This window comes from Python bivittatus, unplaced genomic scaffold, assembly GCF_059951505.1.
Source record: "Python bivittatus isolate LINGU-HERP-01145 unplaced genomic scaffold, Pbiv_v1 ctg000670_np1212, whole genome shotgun sequence".
Taxonomy (NCBI): Eukaryota; Metazoa; Chordata; class Lepidosauria; order Squamata; family Pythonidae; genus Python; species Python bivittatus.
The window spans coordinates 8,232,360-8,253,037 of NW_028277094.1; the positions used below are offsets into that span (position 1 = coordinate 8,232,360).

Sequence of the window (20,678 nt, forward strand, 5' to 3'; positions counted from 1 at the left end):
CAACTCAGCTGCTCTCACCATTTTGATGGAAGTGTTGGATCCTATGGACTCCTTTGTTTGTAATGCAACCTTTTCCCAATTTGATATCTGCTAAATGGGATGACTGGAGCATCAGGTTGTGGAAAGTTGTTAGAATGAAATCCCCAGAGGCTACTGAGTCTTTGGGAAGGGATCCCATCTATCTTTGGACTCCTTACGCCTGACAAACCACCCAATATTTTTCTTTTTCCTTTTAGGCTCCTCAAAGAGCACCTTGGAGAAAAAATTGTGGAGTTAACATTAATCTTTGACATTGTGAAAGAAGCAGACCTAGCCAATTACACATGCCACGTTGAAAACAGAAATGGGAAGAAACAGGCGAGCATCATTCTGCGGAAGCGAGGTATTCTTTTTTTTCATTCTCATCTATGTCAGCGCAGCTGTGCATTCAGAAGAAATGAAGGGGGTTATTTTTCCCATCCTGCAAATATATGTATTATATTCCTTCCAGAATTGAATGGGCTAAGAAATGATATGTAGTGAAGTCCCTGGGGTTTAGTTATTCTTCCTGGTGTTCTCCACCCAGTTTTCAAGAATTTGGGACTACAGTTCCTATCATCACTGTTCATTTGCAAAGGTGGTTGAGGGTAATGTAAGAAATCTTTAAGCAAGGCATGAAAATGGTGACTAAGATTCTTCTGGAAACCCATGAAGGGGTAAAGGCAAAAATGTGGACTCCTGTTTTTTTCTATTTTTGGGATTGGGCGGTGGGAAATGAAAGGGCAAAGTGGGTGCCTGAAGTCTTACATATACCTAAGGCACTCCTTGGTTAACTCCTTAAAATACCGAAATCCTCCACCTATTTCCACAAGCCATATACATTCTGGTGCCAGGGGTCAAGCCAATAGAAGTTGCGCACCCCTACAACACCCAGGAATATAGGCTCACCTTAAATCTCCTCTTTCATGATTTTCAACTCCAATATCCTCCACAAGCAGAATTTCCACATATTTCAATTAATAGAATCTAACGACAAAGGCTGGGTCTCTGCGAGACACATCATGCTTTTCCTCTCAGTGGAATAGGCTCAGACTAAAAGCCAGTACACTGGATCGTATGGCTGTTGCTGAGCTTCTGAAAATACTTATTTTGAGCAACAACCTGGTTTTGCTGATGCTTAAAAATGCTGATGTGGCTGGTCCGGGTTGCACTGTGTATCTTGAAAGCTACCCTATGCATCTGTTTTGAAACGGCCCACCCATCCACGCATGCATTTTGAAAAGATTGGGAGCTCTTCGGTGGCATTACTCAGTAAGATTGATCAGTGCTGACTAGCTGAACCAAACAGTTGCTTCCTTGCTATCAGAAGGCTTACTCAGAACAGGAGCATTTTCATCCTTCTTTGCTATGCTAGTTCTGAGTTCACACATTACCCTAACCCATAAGGTAGTTTGTTTGTTTGTTTTGGCATAATGGTTGGATGACTTAGCCTGTTGTTTGCCCTCAACCAATTAGGGTTTATTTTGCAAGCGACAGTTAAACAATGACAAACCGGATCGTTGAAGAACCATGGAGATGGTCCCCTTGCTTCCAAATTCTTCCTTTATATTAAACCAAATGGTTGGATATGTCCTTCCCACCATAGATTTTCTTCTTAGTATCTTTCACAGGCTTTTTTGAGGTTTTTGTTTTTGTTTTTGTTTTTACTGGCCTGGTCAATTTATAAAAATGATTTCTCCTCTACTTCCATGCTGTCCGAACATGCTTTCTTTCACAGAGAACACGCTGAGTGCAAAATCACAGTGTTGTTAGCATCTTCGTTTTTCTTCAATCCATACAAGGAAATTGGGTTGACTGTCGGTAGATAAGAAAGAAAAAAGAGTGCTTGGAATTAAGTGCATGTTAGCATGCAAACACATGTCCTGGACTGAGCCCAGGAGTTGCATGAAAAGCAATTTATGAGGGGAAAATTTACAATGGAGAAGCTATGGTAGGGTGCAAAGGGATATTTAACTCTTTCCCTCGTAAACCCTTCTCCAATCTGCATTCTTTTTGCTTTTTTGCACAGTTCCAACTCACATGTGATGTATAGCTAGCCTCTTAAGGACACCTTTCCTCTAATGCAGAAAGGAGAGAAAGTAAAAAAAAAGACAGTGTAACTAAAATCAACAGAGGATTAATAAAAAGAACATCTTAGAAGAAGAATTGTTTGTTGTTCGGTTCAAGAACAGAGCCGGCTTTATGCTTTGTGCTCCTGACCAACTAGATCTTGAGGCTTGAAAGGAAAGATGACATGAGGGACCCCTTAACACTTATGGTGGAGAATTTGTGTTTGCTTCATGGAAGACAGGTGGTGTGGGGGAGAGTGGAACTACCTCATGCATCCTAAACATTAGATGCTCAACACAGTGCCTATTCTGTATTCTAAAATATTGAAAGTATTGGTGGCTTACAAATCTTAGTTGCCTACCCCTGCTATAGAAGCAGAGACACCAGTCAGCTTCTAGGCTACCATTGGAGAGAACCAATGGGTTGGACAAAGAGACACGCATTCTGTATAAGTGGTCAGTTTGTAACTAAAGATGTCTGATACACCTTCAAAGAGCAGGAGGTGACAGTTATATCTGCTGGCAACAAGTTCCTATAGGTTAACCATGACTTGTCTGATATCATCCAGGGATCTCAAGAAGCTTTAGGTCAGACAATAGGCACTGGGTTGAATCTTTGACTGTTCTTCCAAACATCACTTTTATTGACCTGAATGTACACCTTATTCCATGACATTTGGAAGGAAAGAAGCAAATGATTTCCAGCCATAAATTGCAGGAACCAAAAGGCTTTCAAGAAGAAAAGTTGACCCGTGAACTTCAACAGCTGCCTGCCTTTGTAAAGTTCAAAGTGATGTTGATGATATATAAACTCATCATGTCATCCAAGTTTGGGGAAGCATTATATTTCCCCTTTTTATTCTTGATAGTGCCTGAGTTTTATGCCTCTCACATTGCTTATTTATCATGGCAATAAATATCTGTGCTGAGATAGAGTATAAATTAATACATCTTCTCGATGTCTCATAGTATTAGATTGGCTTCTTGTGGTTTTTAATGGGTGGATGAACTGGAAAGCAAGGTTAAGAGTCCCTGGTTATGATGCTGGGTCTCAAATGATATGTCAGTCTGTTAATGAGTGTCTCCCATTGGCACTGAGTTATGGTTATCATGAATCATACTGACTTTCAGCAGTTGGGTGCTGGAAACAAGAAGTGAGCTAAATTGGGGGGATGGTGTTGAGAACATTTCCATAATCCCCCTTTCTGCTGAACTGGGGAGTTTTGAAAAACATTTTATGACAGTTCCCTGTGGTCCATCTACTACTTGTGATTCTTCAAAGGAACTCAAAAGAGTGTGAAAATGATCAAGGGGTGGGGTGGGGTGGAGGGAGAGACTGCAGCTCCTTTGCTTCTGCAACTGGACTGACACTGTGTTTTGCTGCCCTGCATTGCGACAACGAGACCATACTGCAGCAGGGGGAAGCTGATGGAATGCAATATGGCAGATAACGTAAGGAAGATACTATGCAAATTGAGATTGTCTGCGGAATTTAGGGTCAACTGGGTGAGTCTTGTGGATTGCACATTCCAGCATCCAACCTATGGCTTTCCATGGATCTTTCAGTGCAAGTGGTGTGTCCATCCAAGATTACCCTTGCATGTTCCCCACAGGGCCAGTGAAGTTGGACTAATTAACTCCAGAGGTTCATCATCTCAGCTTTCAAGCAGACAAAATAGTATAAGAAGAATTGCATGGAATTTCTGCTGTAGCTGCAGAACAAGACAGTCTCCCCTGAACTTCTGCCTTGTTTGGCCCCCCAACTCTGGGATCCCTACTCCCCATCCAGAAGTAAAGGCACAGCAGTATCTTGGCTTCTTCCCATCATCCTGCACCACCCAAAAGGAGAGCCACTTTGCTCCTCCACCACTCACACACCGACCATCAGATTTCTTTTTTTCTTTCTGTCTTTGCCACAAAAAGGAAATGTGGTAAAGTGAAGAGTGAGGAAGGGGGGCATGGAGAGGCAAGGGATATCACATGCATCATCACATCATTATGGAATTTGTGTCATTTATTTATTTGTTAGATTCTCCCACCATGGATTTGCCAAAGTTCAAACTTCAGCACTTTTCAGAAAAAGTGCTTTCTGGCTGGTATTTGAAGTCAAAGCTAAATCAGGAAGAAATTCTGATTGAATATTATGTGATTATACTTCCTTCTGATGGAGGACTTTGGGCCAGGAATCTATAAGTCAAATAAAACAAGACCCTCTGAGTTTCCAGGTAAACCTTCCTTTGAGTCAAGGTTGATTCTTGGTAACTTTGTGGATATATCCATGGACTTCATGCTGGAGTAGTTGGCCATTGTCTTCTTCTAGGATTTTATTTTCAGTTTCCCAGCCTGGCCTACAATCTTGGAATCCCCTAGTACTCTCATCCAAATATCAACTATGCCTGATCCTAAGTTCTGAGCCCAGACCAGATCCACTGAGTAATGATCTGCTACATTACATTTTCTAACTTATTCTTGTCTTACTCTAGATCTGATCTCCAGAATCGAACTTGCTGGAGGTTTGGGAGCTATATTTCTCTTACTGGTTATACTTGTAACTATCTATAAGTGCTACAATATAGAGCTGATGCTATGCTACAGACAGATGTTTGGAGGCGATGAAGCAATGGATGGTGAGTAGATTTCTAAATAGCTAGTATAAATGTTGCTGCAATCAAATGTCCACGATATCCATGACAGCCACTGAAAGCATAATCTGAAATAAGGGAAACTGATGTAAACGGTATTAAGACAGAGCTGGAGAAAACCTGTCACTCTTCAGATCTTGCTGGAATGCTGTAGCTGAGCAATATTTGAAGGACCATAGTTTTTCTTCCCCATACAAGCTTTGGAGAACCGTAATCCAAAACTGTCTACTGAACTTTAGGAGTCTTACTGAAATAAAGGGGATCTGGGCAAAAAAGAAAAGGAATTAATAACAGCATTTTTTTAGGATGATATGCTTTTGGAAAAAGTATTTCCTTGCATTTCTTTCCTCATTACCATCTCTTACTATGGCCAGAGCAGCCCAACCCAGTAAAAGGAAGATGGGAGATGAAGATGAAGGACTTTTGAAGATCAATTGGTAAACTGAGACTTGGATAGGTCAGAGATAAGCAAAAAGTTTTTGGAGGGGGGGGCTTAGATTCCCTCCCCAGGGCAAAACAAAAAAAAGTGTCAGCTATCTTACAAGAACTCCCAAAGCTGCAAGTCTGGTGATTCTACCTTGAAATGTAGTAAGAAGGAAGATTTTCACAAGCTTTTGATAGTCTCACAAGATTGCAGCCATTTAAAAACTATTATTTATTATTGGATCTTTTTAAATTTCATTTGGGGGTGCCAGAAATTGCTCAGGCACCTACAGACATGAATTGATTGACTGACTAATTCTTAAATGTATATGCTCTCCATTTCATTTCAACACAGTGTGTTGTCAATATCTAGAGGAGTCAGTAAAAATGAGGTTTTATGGGAGGGTTGGAGGGTTTCTTGGCTTAAGCAAATACCAGAGTTGGAGAAGAATCATAAAGCCTACCAGATTTTGACATCTCTGGTAAAATGCAGGAATTCAGGACTTCCATTGCCTTATTTCCACAGAATGAAAAGCAGCAGGGCTGGGATTGGCACCATTCAGTGCAGAAGGTCCCCCCTGCCAAATACGTTTTGCTTTGATTTGGAATTTTTTTCATCTAGCTGCGGCCTGTTGTCCATTGTCAGGCAGGAAGGTGAAAGACTTGGATGTTTTCTGGGGCTTAAAAAACCAAATTTCTTCTGCTAACTAAACTGTGAGGAACTCTGCCTTACCCCATTCATCACACACCTTTGTCCTCATATTGATGTCCTAGAACCAGTAAGCTCTTATATGTGCAACTTTGGTCTTCAGAAGTGGAAAAAAGTCAGTTCTCCCAATGAGAAAATAAATGTCTGCACCTTCCCCAGATCTCATCATTCGCAGCCAGATGTCCTTCGTGAAAATTAAGGAAATTGCCATAATTTGAAGAGCGTGAAAGAACAAACCTGATTCCGATTGGCTATTTAGCCTTTCTTGAGTCGAAAAACAAGTGATTGTTTGAATTCATTTTCAGTGGTTTCTTACATGCACACAGTGTTTGCTGTCTGTCAAAAATTGAGGCTTTATAAGCAGGCTGTACTTTTGTCTTCACTACATTAGCAGTTTGATTTTTCATTTTCTGGAAGTCACAGGAGATTGAAAAATAATTCTGAAAGCCTTCAGTCATGACCTCTTCTTCCCCCAATAGACTGACAGTTCTAGGAAATGATATAAAAGTTGATGTCTGTGTATTAAAATGGGCCGTGATAAATTAATACCTGAAAGGTACACGTTAAGCATTCAGACTGAATATACCAGGTTATCCATACCATTAATAGGGATAATGAAGTGTTTTAGGAATATTGTTTTGCTTGTTATGTTTGTAATGAAAACCCAGTTATAAGGGCTACTCAACCCTTTGTTGACATCGTAGGAGGAGAGCTGTGTTAATCTATTGTAGCAAAACACTGGGAGGGATCTGGTAGCACCTTTTCCAACGGACACAGTTCACTTCTTCAGATGTGTCTTCAGAGCTGCTCCATGCATCTGATGAAGTGACCTGCAGCACATGAAAGCTGATGCTGTTTAATAAAATGCGTCTGTCAGAAAAGGTGGTTTCAGTTCCCTCCTGATTTTTCAACTCTGTGTTGTCACTTTGATCCTCCAAAACAAAGCAACAAAATTGGGAAGGGCTTTTTAATGTTCTTGTGAACTTTTGGCAGGTAAAATTCTATTTTATCATTCCTTAATTTTATTTATATCCACATTTCTTCCATGATTAAGTTCAAGGATAGTGGATATTGGGATTCTTCAGTAGATTGCCAGCCAATTACTAGAATCCCAACCCTTTCTTCAGCCAGGCGGTTGAATTATATACCAAGACTACTCAGGTGTATCACTGGTTCTGCATCCCAGATACTTCTATATATCAGTGCTTACGAAACACTGCTTGACCCAGCATATTGAACTACCAATTACAGTAGCTGGACAATGTAGCCATTCAGGCACACGCACATGTGCAAACTGCTTTAATCACTGGGGAGATCTTTTCTTCCTTCTCCTCATGAGATTTGTGGTTTTATTTACAGACAACAAGGAATATGATGCCTATCTGTCTTACACAAAAGTTGATCCCGACACATTAGACTGTGACAACAGGGAGGAAGAACAATTTGCCCTTGAAATCTTGCCAGATGTTCTGGAGAAACAGTATGGATATAAGCTCTTCATTCCAGACCGGGACCTGATCCCTACTGGGAGTAAGTACTGATCCACTTGGGGTTTGAGACAACAGCTTCCTGATGCTGCTAAGAAAGTGCATCTGTCTTAAGGGTTTTTTCCCCCCATTTATAGCAAGGTGCTTCACAAAACCAATAAAGAACTGGGAACACTGAGGCAAAGCTATATCTAAACTCAGGGTCCGAGAAGAGCCACTTTGTAAAGAAGGATATTCAGGAAAAGATAGTGATTGGGTTCATACAGCATCCTGAACACTATTTGTTTAGAGTTAGTTGGAACTCACCACAGGATGTCAATCATAATTTATGTCTCCTTTGGCCATTGAGCCAGTCGCTGTCTCTCAGCCCAACCAACATCATGGGGTTGTTGTTCTGGGCAAAATAGGAGGCCTTGAGTAGTCCAAAATAAAGGTGGGATATAAATCAAATAACTTAGTAAATAAGAGCTGCTGTTTGTTATTTTTTCATTTACATATTTTTTAGTATTCATTCCGTAACCATGTTGCAGGAATGGGCAGAATTCTCCTTCTCAAGGCTTCCAGTAAGCTGACACATGAAAGTCACTTTCTCTAAGTCTTGAAAAGTACACACAGGATACTACTTTTGTTTGTTGTTGTTTTTCTTTTTTTTACTTCTGCAAAAATCATATTATTGGTTCATCTCTCCTAGGAATGGTCATCCTGCCTGCAGATATTCAGATGCTCCAACAAAGTTATATAAGGAAATGTTGAGAATATGGGTAGTAGAATATCTCTGTTGCAAAGCATGGCCTTTTGGTTTTTCCATTGCAAAAAAAAAGGGGGGGGGTTCAAATGACCTTGACTTCAGTGAAGTTTCCTCCTAGCATCTTGATGATGCAAGCACATGACTTTAACAATAGCATAACTAGGTTTATGGTTTGCTTAAAGATGATTTATTAATTGGCTGGATTCACACATTGAACCAACCCATAGACCAGATTTACAAAACCTAGTAGGTAAAAATACTATGCCAAACCCAACAAACCATATTATGGCTAGCCCAATGTATGAAACACATTGTTTGATTGCAGACATGCAGGGCAAGATTCATCTGTTAATATTTTCACTCAGAGTAGCTCTGTAGTTCCACGTAGTCATCAACAAATCAAAATTAAAGCAAATAATCAGGTATAACTGTACAGCATATACAGCTGTTAGGAGCTGTGTGGGGTTTTTTTAATTTTATGCACAGCTGGTATTGCTCCAAGCTTGGTTTTAAAAGAAGAGAGCAGAATCAAAGACTTTTAAGTCAATACAGGGAAAGAGAAGAGAACAAATGCTTTAGATGAATCAGCTTCCTCACAGGTGCCTCAAAAGTCAGGATTGCATTTTCTTTTCTGTCCATCTGTCACTCAGACGCTCCAGCAAATCTTCATCATCATAATTTCAGAGAGTCATTAAGCATCATCAAAAATAATATGCAATGCTACCTGGCACATTGGCTTTTTTTTTTATCACAGCATAGGATATGCCATCCCCTTCCTTTCCGTCCTTGCAAACTGAAATGATTCATATATTTTGAACAGATTTGATTCTTTCATGCAGAAGATTAAGGAATGCTTAATCACCCACTAATGATGATGGTGCAGAATATGAATTGGAACTCAGACTGGTTCCATTCAAAGCCATCTTGGGGATTGCAGTCTGCAGAACCCCATGGATCTGGTACAGAAACCAATCTTGGAATGCTTCTGAAATGCTCACTCAGTTGTTCACCTTAAAGGCATCCTTGATAGGCTTTAACCCGAAGCAATTAAAGAAGTCCTTATTCTCAGAGGAAATTCATCTCTTCAAGCCAGAGAATGAGGACAAATCATGGGACTGAGCTATCACCTTTTTGTTATGCTTCAGGAAGTATAGTCTGACCCAGCTGGATTATTCTTGATGTTAATGGCCCCAGGGCTGTTTTTGGCTCACAGACTTAAGGCAAAAAATTCAAAGATTAAAGGGTAGACTATAGAATTTTTTATTTCTTGAGATATCCTGGATGGCAGGTTTCTTGGAGGTTTCAGAGCCAGTCAACACACTGTATGTCAGAACAACAAAGGAAGAACCAGGGAAGACTGTGGTTGGGTGCCCATATGAGGCTAATTTATGGTTTATTCATAACTGCATGTTGAATTTGCACATTGCACCTAGCCACAAGACATACTTACAAATGACAGTGTCTAATTCACCCATTCTGCTAAACCCCATTATGACATTATGTACAGTACAAACCCAGCCAACAATTTCTTGGCCCAGATAAGAAACTTAGACTAGCTCTTCCTATCAAGGAGATGCAATGGCCAGCTAGACAAGACAAACCACTTGAGTATCTGCTTGGGTACTTTATTGCCCAGAGACACACTCCATCTTACATGGAAGCAAAACCGTCCAGTTGTGTAATAGCTGCTCCTGGCATTCATCCACAAGATTTACGGATGGTGTAAAATTTGCTGGAGTAGATTTTGGTTGCATGGTAAGAATGTTGGCTGTGTCCTCATTTAGAGAGGTAGGGAAATGTAAGCTGTTTTCATCTATTGATGATACTGCCTCCAGAATGGCATACAACTAGATTCTCTTAGCACAAGTTGGACATGCATTTATCAGGGACGTTTGAATTTGAATTCCTGTGCTGACCAGGGGATTGATCTCAGTGACCTAAATGGCCCTTTCCCATTTTACAAGTCTATGGTGCCCACGCTAACATTCAGCAGACCTCAAAGGCAAGATAGCCTATCTGGTACAATTTCAGTGTTTTGGATGACAACTCCTACAACACCCTGCCATTGAATGTGCTAGTTGAAGCTGATGGGAGTTACCATCAAAAACATCTAGAGGGCACCAAATTGATTCAGAGAGTTGTTACACTCTCTTTAAAAAATGATACCACAAAATTACACAAAGAAGTAAAAGAGAATGATGCTATCTGCCAGCTAGCTTATGCAGAGAACACCACTTATAAAAGGCAGTGGCCTTTAGTTGACAACTGTCTCTTGATTTCTTTGCTCAGAGAGGAAAGATTTGGTCTGACAGCTTCTGGTCATTAGGAAATTCCAAAGGGTTGTACTGTTGGGAAAAAGCATGAATGCTCAGGTTGATGCCATACCTGGCAATGTATTTCTAGTTTCATAGATGGATAGTAGAGACTGCAGTCTGAGGATGCAGCAAGCATAATCTTAAGAAGCACATCTGTAGAGGACTCGCTTTCTAGTGGTCTGAGTGATGTTGCAGAATCCATTTTTGTCATGATAAAAAAAGCAGAAGAGAACTAATTGTAAGAAAAGGCTTGCTAGATGAGACCACATTTCCCTTATGTCCAGCATCCTGTTCCCAGTGATGGCCAACCAGATGATCTGGGAAGTTGGTAAAGGGCAAGAAGGAAATAGGGCAGCGTCTCCAATTTATTGATTCCAGACATCAGTGATTTACCATCTTGTCATAGGGAGGTGGCTTTTAACTGTCAGAGAATATAAGCCATGATGGAGCAACATGGATTTGCCTAATACAGCCTTTCCCAACCTTACATCCTCGAACTATACTATAGATGATGAGATTACAGTTCCCAGTTGTCTATGCTGATTAGTAATGATATCAGCAGTTGTAGTTCAGTGGCATCTCAACTGCTAAGACTGAGGAAGCTTGGTGTAATCCTTTCTTTAAAAACAAACAAACATAAGCCTGTGGACATTTCCAGATCTTGTAGCAGTGAACTATGAAGGAGTGAAAAAATATGTTCTTCTAATTTTCCTGAACATTTCTTTTTTTTACTACTAAAGGCTGATAAAATACTAAAAAAGGCCTAAGATCTTCAGAAATTTAGAAGGTCTTTGCAAGCAAGCACATTAGATGTTTATACTGCAAGTGATTGTAAAATGCCAACTGTGAAGTTGTGTAGGCTGGTCCTTGAGATTCAAAATCACATTCACTGTTCTTACAAGGAGTTACTCCTAGCACAAATCTGTAGTTCCATGTTCATATCTTCATCTGTGACATATTTCTGCCTCCATTTTTTATGCTCAATGCTTTATTCAGAAACATTGGAGGTATCATCCTTTCTAATCCACCCAAGATTGTTCCCAGCACAAGAGAGCTTCCATTTGGGCTCACTTGCACTTGCCAAGTAGATGCAATTGTCTCGAATATCACTATACTATGATTTTTTATGAATGAAACTACCATTTGCTCATTGTTAAGATTCATGTATTTGTCACAGAATGCCAGTACAAATGGACTTCTGTGTTCACTTTGAGGGAGAAGCCAAATCCATTGAAATTAACCACCAATCTTGTCACATGGTTGAACACTTTAAGCATCACTTATAGTTCAGAATGCCACTACCCTTTCCATTCTTTAATGTTTTGGCCAACAAGTTGCGTAAGCTTGTATGGGCATAGAAAAGTCAGTTTTCTTAATATTTATGGGCCTAGGGCATGGAAAATAGAACTGGATAGCTGGGGCTGTAGCCAGCTGTCTAATGAAATTTTCAATAGCTGGAATTCAAGTCTGCAATCCTATATGCAGTCATTTGGAAATTTCTCTCTGAATCCACGGGGAGACATGTGTAAAGTTTCTCTGAGACTTACCAGTACTAGGGGTTATCCATACACAAAGCCAAACCACACATTGGTACAAGGTCCCAACATCCCACCTTTGTGATCTATTCCAGTTTCCCACCTCCTTATTCAGCTTATGCTGTTTGTCTGCTCTGTTGGGAAACAGGTATGGGGATCAGTAACAACACATCCATACAATGTCTGCATTTGATCTCGTGTCACAGAGGACGCCATAAGGGCAGCAAACTTCCAGGCCATGTTGGTTCTCTTGAGAGGAATGCAAGGCAATGCTTATCAACAGAAAGAGAAGATCAGCTCAGCATTTTGCATGCAGTAATGTTTCTGCCCATTTTATTCGAACTGGAATGCAAAAGAGACAGAAGGATTAATTCATGCATGCCAGTGCCAAATGTTAAGACTGCTTGCATAGCAAGCCCAGATTTGCTCCAGATTCAATGGAATGGCTCTGACCTTGATGAGAACTTCACTGTTTTCCTTTCCTATCCTTCTTCCAATCACTTATATTTTATATACATTTGACCCTAGGGAACAAGATGTCTGTACACCAGTTAGGAGTCTTCTACATCTGTAATCTGCAAAACAGTACTGTGTGTCTTCTCTGTGTGTATGTGTGTGTCTATGTGTATGTCTGTTTATCAAAGTTGCTAGTTCTGGTCCATGAACTTTTTTTTTTTTTTTGGCCAACCCACACAACCAAGATGTACATGGGATGAGTTCCATCTGGAACAACCCCTACAATGTGCTCTTTCTTCTGCAGGCTCTTCTTCCAACTGGTGCCCCTATCTTCCAATGGAAGGAGAGTTGAAAGAAGTAAGTAGAGTAGGACTTTGGCTAGGTTGTCCGACCTGGCATTCCAAAGCACTCAGTTGTTGAGCAAAATCTGTGCCTCAAAATCATGTTGATGTATGACTAAGGTGATGTGTATTCTTGGGATGAAAAGACAATCAAATCAAAACTCTGCAATAAAAAAAAAAATACTAGAAACCAGGATGCATCTGCCATATATGTGGGGAGAGATAGTAATTTGGCAATATGTAGATCCCTAAACTAGGCCTTCCCCAAGTTGGTGGACCTCAAGATACATTGGACTGCAATTTTCAGCAGCTTCCATCAGATGATAACACGGTTCACACAACACACTGAGCCAAAATCCACAATATGACTGAGAATGGCATGTGAAGTTAAGTCAAGGTCTTCTATAGAGGGGGAGAATGTATGAATTTTTGGAGGGAATCCATTAGGAAGGGGGAATATAACCAAGGGACAGTAGAGGTGTCCAGACCTGAGGTGGAAATATTTAGAGTCCTACCAGGTCAAGGAAGACCAATCTGCTGCCTAGGCAGATGGCATCACTTATGGATTCCAACTCTTAGCAACTCATATCAAGAAGAAATTGATCCAGAGTTCTCCACTTATAGGCTTGATGGCTCCTGAAATTAGAATTAGCTGTGAGAGCTCAGTTGAAGGAGTTATCAAGCATAGTAAAAACAAGGGAGCTAGAGTCATCTTGACCAGGATGTGGAGAAATACCCCAAATTGTTTTTAAATACTGTTGGTGAAACTGGTCAAAAAGGATTAACCCATTCCCCTCCCTGCCCCCATTTTGATTGCAAAGTTTTATTTTTTTCTGCATGTACTTCTCTGTTTTACTGTCTATCTTATGATTTGCAGCATATCTAGAAGATCTTGCAAGATGTATAGAACAAAGCCGCAGGCTCCTTATTGTCCTCACACCGGATTATGTAATCAGACGAGGGTGGAGTATTTTTGAGATGGAAAACAGACTCCATAACATGCTCATCAGTGGAGAAATCAAAGTGATTTTCATCGAATGCCCCGAATTAAAAGGTAAAGTCAATTACCAAGAAGTGGAATCTTTAAAGCACAGCATTAAACTGTTCTCAGTCATCAAGTGGAATGGATCAAAAAGTAGCAAGCTGAATTCTAAGTTTTGGAAACATTTGCTCTATGAGATGCCGGTAAAGAAAAAAGAAGTTGTAACGCGACGCCAAGTTCTGGATTCTGCTGAACAGGGTCTTTTTGGTGATCTCCAAACAGTGCCTTCCATCGCCGTGACAGATACCTCTGCCACTTTAGTTTCATCTCAGGCAGATTTGGGAGATTATCAGCCAGCCAATACGGCCCAGATGAGACATTACTGCAGAGGATATGAATACAACATGCAGTCTGCGACATTGCCGCTAGCTGCCATAAGCAGTAATCACCACACTTACTGTAACATACCCCTGACGCTTCTCAATGGACAGTTACCTCTTAACAGCAGCATGAAAGATGTTCAAGAATTTCATAGGAACACTCCTTTACTCCCCTTGTCAACAAGGGAGCTCAGTTTCACCAGCGATATATGGTAGCAAAGATCTAAACTTTCTTAGACTGGCTTAACAATGAGCCAGAATTTCTTGAAAAACTTTGAACCCATGTCATCAGGTGCCAAAATATTTTGCCAAGTCACAAGTAACTCACTTTTATACTTGAACCTCTCTTTGTTTACATTTACAAAATTACTAACAAGGGGGAAGCCTACTTTTTTAGCTGACTTCTAAGTTTCCTGTCTTTTAATGTACAGTTTTATTTGTTCTTTATTGAGAGAGAGAGAGAGAGAGAGAGAATATGAGATTGAATAGTATTTTGAAGTAGGGTTTAAAGTTTGACAATGAATTGACTTGCAATGCTATATACAATAGAGTAAGACTCCATATTTATATATTAGTACTTCAGAAATTTAAATGGATTTTTTTAAAATAGAAGGAACTTAGGAATCATACACTTCATACATGTGAAACACAAGCAGTAACAAAAATATGTCTTGTCATTCCAAATTGTGCTAAAGGACCATTCCCATCAAGGATGCACTGTAGATGTTTCCTACAAGATTAACGCTATGTTGACTTGGAAGATGGACCAGATGAAGTCTAGGTGGTAACCTCTGGTATTCATTCTGCAATTCGTATGGCTGGAAAATGTATTATCCATGCAACATTATTTGTTGTTTTGTTCTTAAACTAATTCTTAATTGTTCGTGATGATTGCCATTGTGTTTTCTTAAATTCTTAGGAAGTTGACAGCCCTTTAATTTTCTGTAAATTTTTAAAACATGAATTTATTCTGGCTTTTCAGGTTTCTTAAAACGTTCTTCCTGTTACATTTGACATACTGAGGATCATGTCTGCAGATCTGAACATTTCTTAAACTTCTCAACCTTGTAAGATTGGTATTACTAATAGTCATATAGAATCTGCACAGGGTTATTATTATTTTGTTTCATTTTTCCAGGTTTAAAGGTGTTACAGTTTACAAGATTGACATTTGATAGAGAATGTCAGCATAGAAAAGAGAAAAATGAAAAAAAAAAAACACAGCAATACTCACAAACGAAAGTGATGAATTGTTTTGATTACCAGTCATAATGACATTTGCATTGATAATCATCTAAAACAGCAGTAAGCATTTACACTAATAAAAGGTTACTCATGAGTATCTCCTAATGTGTTGTTTACAATTGAACAGCTTCATTCAGTTCTTACATTCCTGGAAGACATAACTGCTCTTCCATTATGATTCTAATCCATAATGCTTTTATTGTGTTAGAAGCAGGACCTTGAAAAACCACCTGGTTGTACTCAACATCTGTATTATTTCTGTAGTGTTAGAAATTAGAGCAGTGTTTTTCAAACTTGGCAACTTTAAGATGCGTAGACTTCAACAGGACCTTGAAAAACCACCTGGTTGTACTCAACATCTGTATTATTTCTGTAGTGTTAGAAATTAGAGCAGTGTTTTTCAAACTTGGCAACTTTAAGATGCGTAGACTTCAACAGGACCTTGAAAAACCACCTGGTTGTACTCAACATCTGCATTACTTCTGTAGTGTTAGAAATTAGAGCAGTGTTTTTCAACCTTGGCAACTTTAAGATGTGTGGACTTCAACTCCCAGAATTCCCCAGCCAGCCATGCTGGCTGGGGAATTCTGGGAGTTGAAGTCCACACATCTTAAAGCTGCCAAGGTTGAAAAACACTGAATTAGAGTGTAAAGGGTCTCTGCAATGTGACTAGAAGACATTTTTCAGAATATATGTTACTGGGGATATTTGTGAGTGGTGATATTTGCCTTTGGGAGCCCCCTCCCCTCAGAAAGGGCCCTGGTTGCAGGATTTTCTTTGAATGTTCCTCTTAAATGGTTGCGGGTGAAGGAGGCCAAACAGCAGCTAGATAGGAGACTTGTATTCACAACTGCAGCATGGCAGAAGGGAGAAAGAAACTGTAGTCACTCTCCTTCCTCAAATGGTTGGGAAATTATTCTCCCCTCCCCAGAGAAATCCTGGGAAATGGTTCCTCCCCCCACCCTGTTTGTCAGTCTGCAAGAGCTGGAGGATTTTGAGGCATGATCTTCTAAGATCTCTGGGTTTCTCTTATCAGACTTCCCTTCCGTTACTGTCGGACAATATGGCAAGAGGAAACTATACTCACTTAGGGGATTGTCATTAATGTGAGAAGTGAGAGATTTCGTGCCTCTTATTTTCATTTGTGGAATCTTGGAGTTAGTTATAGTTGTCTTGGCTAACCAATCAGTGGAATTTGGGCTTGTTTTCATTGAGACTGAGAAAAATGGTTTTTGCCAAGACAATATTCTTGTTTTCCAGAGAGCAGGATCTGGTTCTTTTCGGAAATTATACTGAACTCAAGACCTGGCATTCAGAAGTGAGGCCCTGTACTTCTTCCCAGCCATAAACCTCAGACACGTTGAAAACAACAAATTTTGAAATTCTTTGAGTGTCTGTGCAGCTCTGAATAGCACCAGGGATAGCTCCTGAAATTTCCTCCATGTTTTGGAAGTCCGCTTGGCAGCTTGCATCTCCAGAAATAGAAGAAAAGGGCAGAAGCTTGTCTTGATTCTGTACTCTGGCCAGAGAAGATGAACTCACAAGGGACAAGTTGGCACATGTGTTGGGGATCCTCTCCAAGCCTTAGTGACGTCGCTGCATTCTGAGCTTGTCAAAGTGGCAGGAGATGACTCCCTGGGCCAGCAGCATTTTGCTCTGTTGATGCAAGAGCTGATCCTTACCAGAACTTCCACTCTGTAGGTTCAGCCTAACTGCTGTGGTCTTGATGGCATCTGTACATGTTATAATCCATTCCACAGGCCCTGGATGTACTTGGTTTCAACAGAAAATTGCCAGGATTTGCTCCAAAAACATACTCCTAGAATGAGATAACCTCAACATATCACCGTGACCTCTTACATCAGCGCTGTGGCTCCTCCCATGCCATGTCGGATAGTTATTAGAGGAAAAGTGGGCTACTCATGGAGTAAACACCCCATGGCTTAAGTCTGATATGACCTTTTCCTTGTCTACTTTATGATATTTTGCAGGCCTTTCTCTGCCCATTATTTACTGACTGTGGTAGCTTCTTCTGGATCCTGAATAAAGGGATTTTGTGCTCCCGACTGAAAGTTATAGTGGGGAGAAACCAGAGTAACGTCCTGGCATTGGTGTGTGTGTGTGGGGCGGGGGGGTTGGAGAAAAGTCTCAACTATACAAGCTCCAGTGTGTTCTAGATCAACAATTATGCATAAATGTTGTGCTCCTCTGTAACAATGATTAGTTCTATAATCCTGGTCGGGTTTTTTTCAAATATTATTCCTTTCTTCTGTCACTAGGGTTGTTTTTCCTTCCTGTACATTATACGCTGATTTTAGACCACCACAGAACCAGGGAAGTCTATAAATATTTTTAATATATTAGTGTTAGACCCATACTTTTTTTAAAAAAACAACAACATATCTCCCAATACATTTTTCTACTGAGAGATAACAGTTTTTATCTTCATCTACGTGTAAAATACAGATTACCCCGTATTTTAAGAAAGTGCATTTGCACTGCTTTTTTCTTAACTAATCCAAGAACTGCATTTATATTAGTGCATACAGTTCCTTGAGAGGAAATGTATCCAAAAGAAAAAAAACCCTGCATGAACAGAGTTGTATATGGTTAAGTGAACAGTTGTAGTATCCATTTTTTTCTTTATATTTTCACACTATTCTGAATATTAGTTCATTCATGTTGAGCACTGAGTAGAATTCTGTATCAAGCATAGAAACAGATGCAGAAACCTTTGCCACTACTAATTCAATTTTTTTTCTCTGCGCACATGCATTTTAAGTGTTATTAATGATCAACAGCAAAATATATTTTGCCCAGTTGTTGACATCTCTTGAAAAGAAAAAAGAAAAAACTATTGCCATTTTTCCATGGGGGGGGGGTGGTTCTTCTTCCTCCTCCTCCTCTTCCTCCTCCTTGTTGTCATCTTCTCCTTCTCGGTATCTCTGTATCTTTCTAGTTTATAGCTAGTTAACCTGTTAAAACCTGGTTTAAATCCAAGATTTCAGAGTTGTGTATCAACAATATATGCATAACCTGGAATCTGGTATGAACCTCCTTCTCCTTTCAAAGCTGAGAAGAATTTAAAAATTCTTGAACACCAATTATTTCGTTCTCTCCCCCCACCCCAAATTCACTTGAAAGAGTCAAGGAGGGAAGTTGATTAAGCAACGTCCCTCTTTAAAAGCTTTTGTACTGGCTGAACAAATCAAGGCAGACATAAAGCATGATCTGTAAAATCGACAGCTTTGCATTTAAGTTAAGAGGTTAGCAGTCTCTGCCATTGAAAACCCTATTTCTGGCTCAGAGAACTTCCTCTGAAAATTGGCAGCATTTTCAGTTGAGAAAGATTCAAAAACGGCAATGTAAAGCCTAGCCCAGTTTGAGCATGGAGTGAAAAGCAAAAATGAAGGAAAATGGGAAATGATAGTCTGATTTATGTGTGTGATAACACCCACCTACTCTTGTCTCTCCCCCCCCCCTTAAATTACTGATCTCAGGCTGGTCTCAGGGATCTGTGGAGGTCCAGATGTTGCTGAACTAGAACTCCCAGCATTCCTTACCATTTCCATTCTGTTTGGGAACTTAAGTTTAGCAACACTCCAAGAACCACCGTTTCTCCACCTCTAGTACAAGACATCTCCCTCTGCTTTTGGGAATGTGTCTTTGCCAGTATAGGCAAGGTTAGGACAGCAACTGATTGGTTTCTACCAATTTGTGAGTTTTGATGTTTTTTTTAATTGGCTTTAACCTTCTTCCTCTTATAATTATTCCTGTTGATTATCCACCTACTATATTTTAATTTCCTGATGCCTCTAGGTATCAGAGAAATAGAGTGTGGAGTCCAAGATAAACCCCAAATGGATGCATTTAGAAAAATAATTGCATGTTGGGGCAGAGGCAGGCCCAAGAGGGAATTGGACTGACTTCAGAATTATCCCATCATCCCCATTGCATCCATTCATTTACTAAACAGATTTATCTACAAACACCTTGGAAATGTTATAGCTTCTACAGCTATTTAAAGAGGCCATTGCAAAGCTGTATATATTGTTCTCTTGCTGTTGGAAAAATAAATATTGAAAATATAGGGCTTCCGAATCTTTTATAAATGACAGAGAAAATTATATAAAACATAGCTGGGTAAACATTAATGTGAAGATAGAGAAATTGACTGTAAGTTGTTGCTTTCCCACCAATGAATGAAGAAAGTTGATTTAATTTTTCTGCCTACAGAGAAACACATGGCCTTCTTCCCTTGGAAGCTCTAGATAAATTGCCTATTAACCTAAAATTAATATTTGAGGCTTCATACGTATAGATGTGTGTGTAGAACAGTTTCAATTAATGGGGCACTCAGTCTTCACCACAGTTGCAAAGTAATGGATTTGACCCAGAAAGAAAAGGCTAAGTGTTCTTCCAGGTGAGCTCTTCCAAATGGGGGTGAGATGGTTTTTGTTGGCTTCAAGCCATGCGTCTAAAGATGGAGGAACCCTGGACAGGTGTGGCCACAGGGATCTGTGATCTACTTGACAGGAAAAATCTACTTGCAAGGAACAGTCTGAAGGAAGGAAACTTTCTGGCTGCAAATCGTGAAGCAAGAGAGGAGCAGAAAAGGTGGGGCTTGAAATCATAATTGAAATTCCTTCATCTCTTGGGTCCCATTGCTGGCTTAACAGCTCCTTTGCTGGCTTGCTCCTTTCCTTAAGCACTCATGGTCCAGGTGGGAAGCCCTCTGGTGGAGCTCCATGATTTTACTTGAGGTACAAGGCTTCACACTATCGATAGTCACAGAAGTGTTTTCAGCAGTTGCTTTAGAATGCTGGCTAGGGTGATCCAGCTGTTAGGCACTAGCCTTTGTTTATTCGTTTACCCAAGTTTAGAGAACCAAATTAACTTGAGACGAGGCATTTTATCTAACAAATGTTTTATTGGGCCAAGAAACATCTGGATGGGTCATTCAACACCGTGGCAAAGTGTTGAAAAGAACCACACCTTGCAAAACAAACAACAAAGATTTTATAGACATCCACAACGTAATCAAATTGTACATCCCCTCATTCCCATATAAAGAAATGCAGGGATGGTCTAAGGGGGGAAAAGGTGGATCCCAGAAGAAGAAAGTGAGCTCAACTCTCTTCTCCTGTTAACAAGGGAATAGCACATGTTAGCACGCCCTTATCTCTCGTAGAATTCAGGGCCTCTCTCTTTGCAACTTTTACCAAGCTAATTGTTTATTCATTCGAAGACAATCAGGCATTCAACAAAGAGATAAGATGGGGGAAAGAAACGCTGTGCTCTTTACAAAGCAAGTTGATCCTTTATAAA

General features: G+C 40.0%; 1 protein-coding gene across 2 annotated transcripts in view; it reads left to right on the forward strand.

The window, feature by feature from the left end:
* Positions 1-15,892, forward strand: part of IL1RAPL2 (interleukin 1 receptor accessory protein like 2) — a 359,966-nt gene extending 344,074 nt beyond the window's left edge. For both annotated transcript variants that reach the window (XM_088151668.1, XM_088151669.1), the window contains exons 12-15: positions 237-382; positions 4,571-4,714; positions 7,221-7,391; positions 13,621-15,892. In XM_088151668.1, the coding sequence (XP_088007794.1) occupies positions 237-382; positions 4,571-4,714; positions 7,221-7,391; positions 13,621-14,321 (1,162 nt within the window). In that variant the 3' untranslated portion in view covers positions 14,322-15,892. The remainder of the gene's footprint in view (positions 1-236; positions 383-4,570; positions 4,715-7,220; positions 7,392-13,620) is intronic.
* The last annotated feature ends 4,786 nt before the right edge of the window (positions 15,893-20,678 follow it).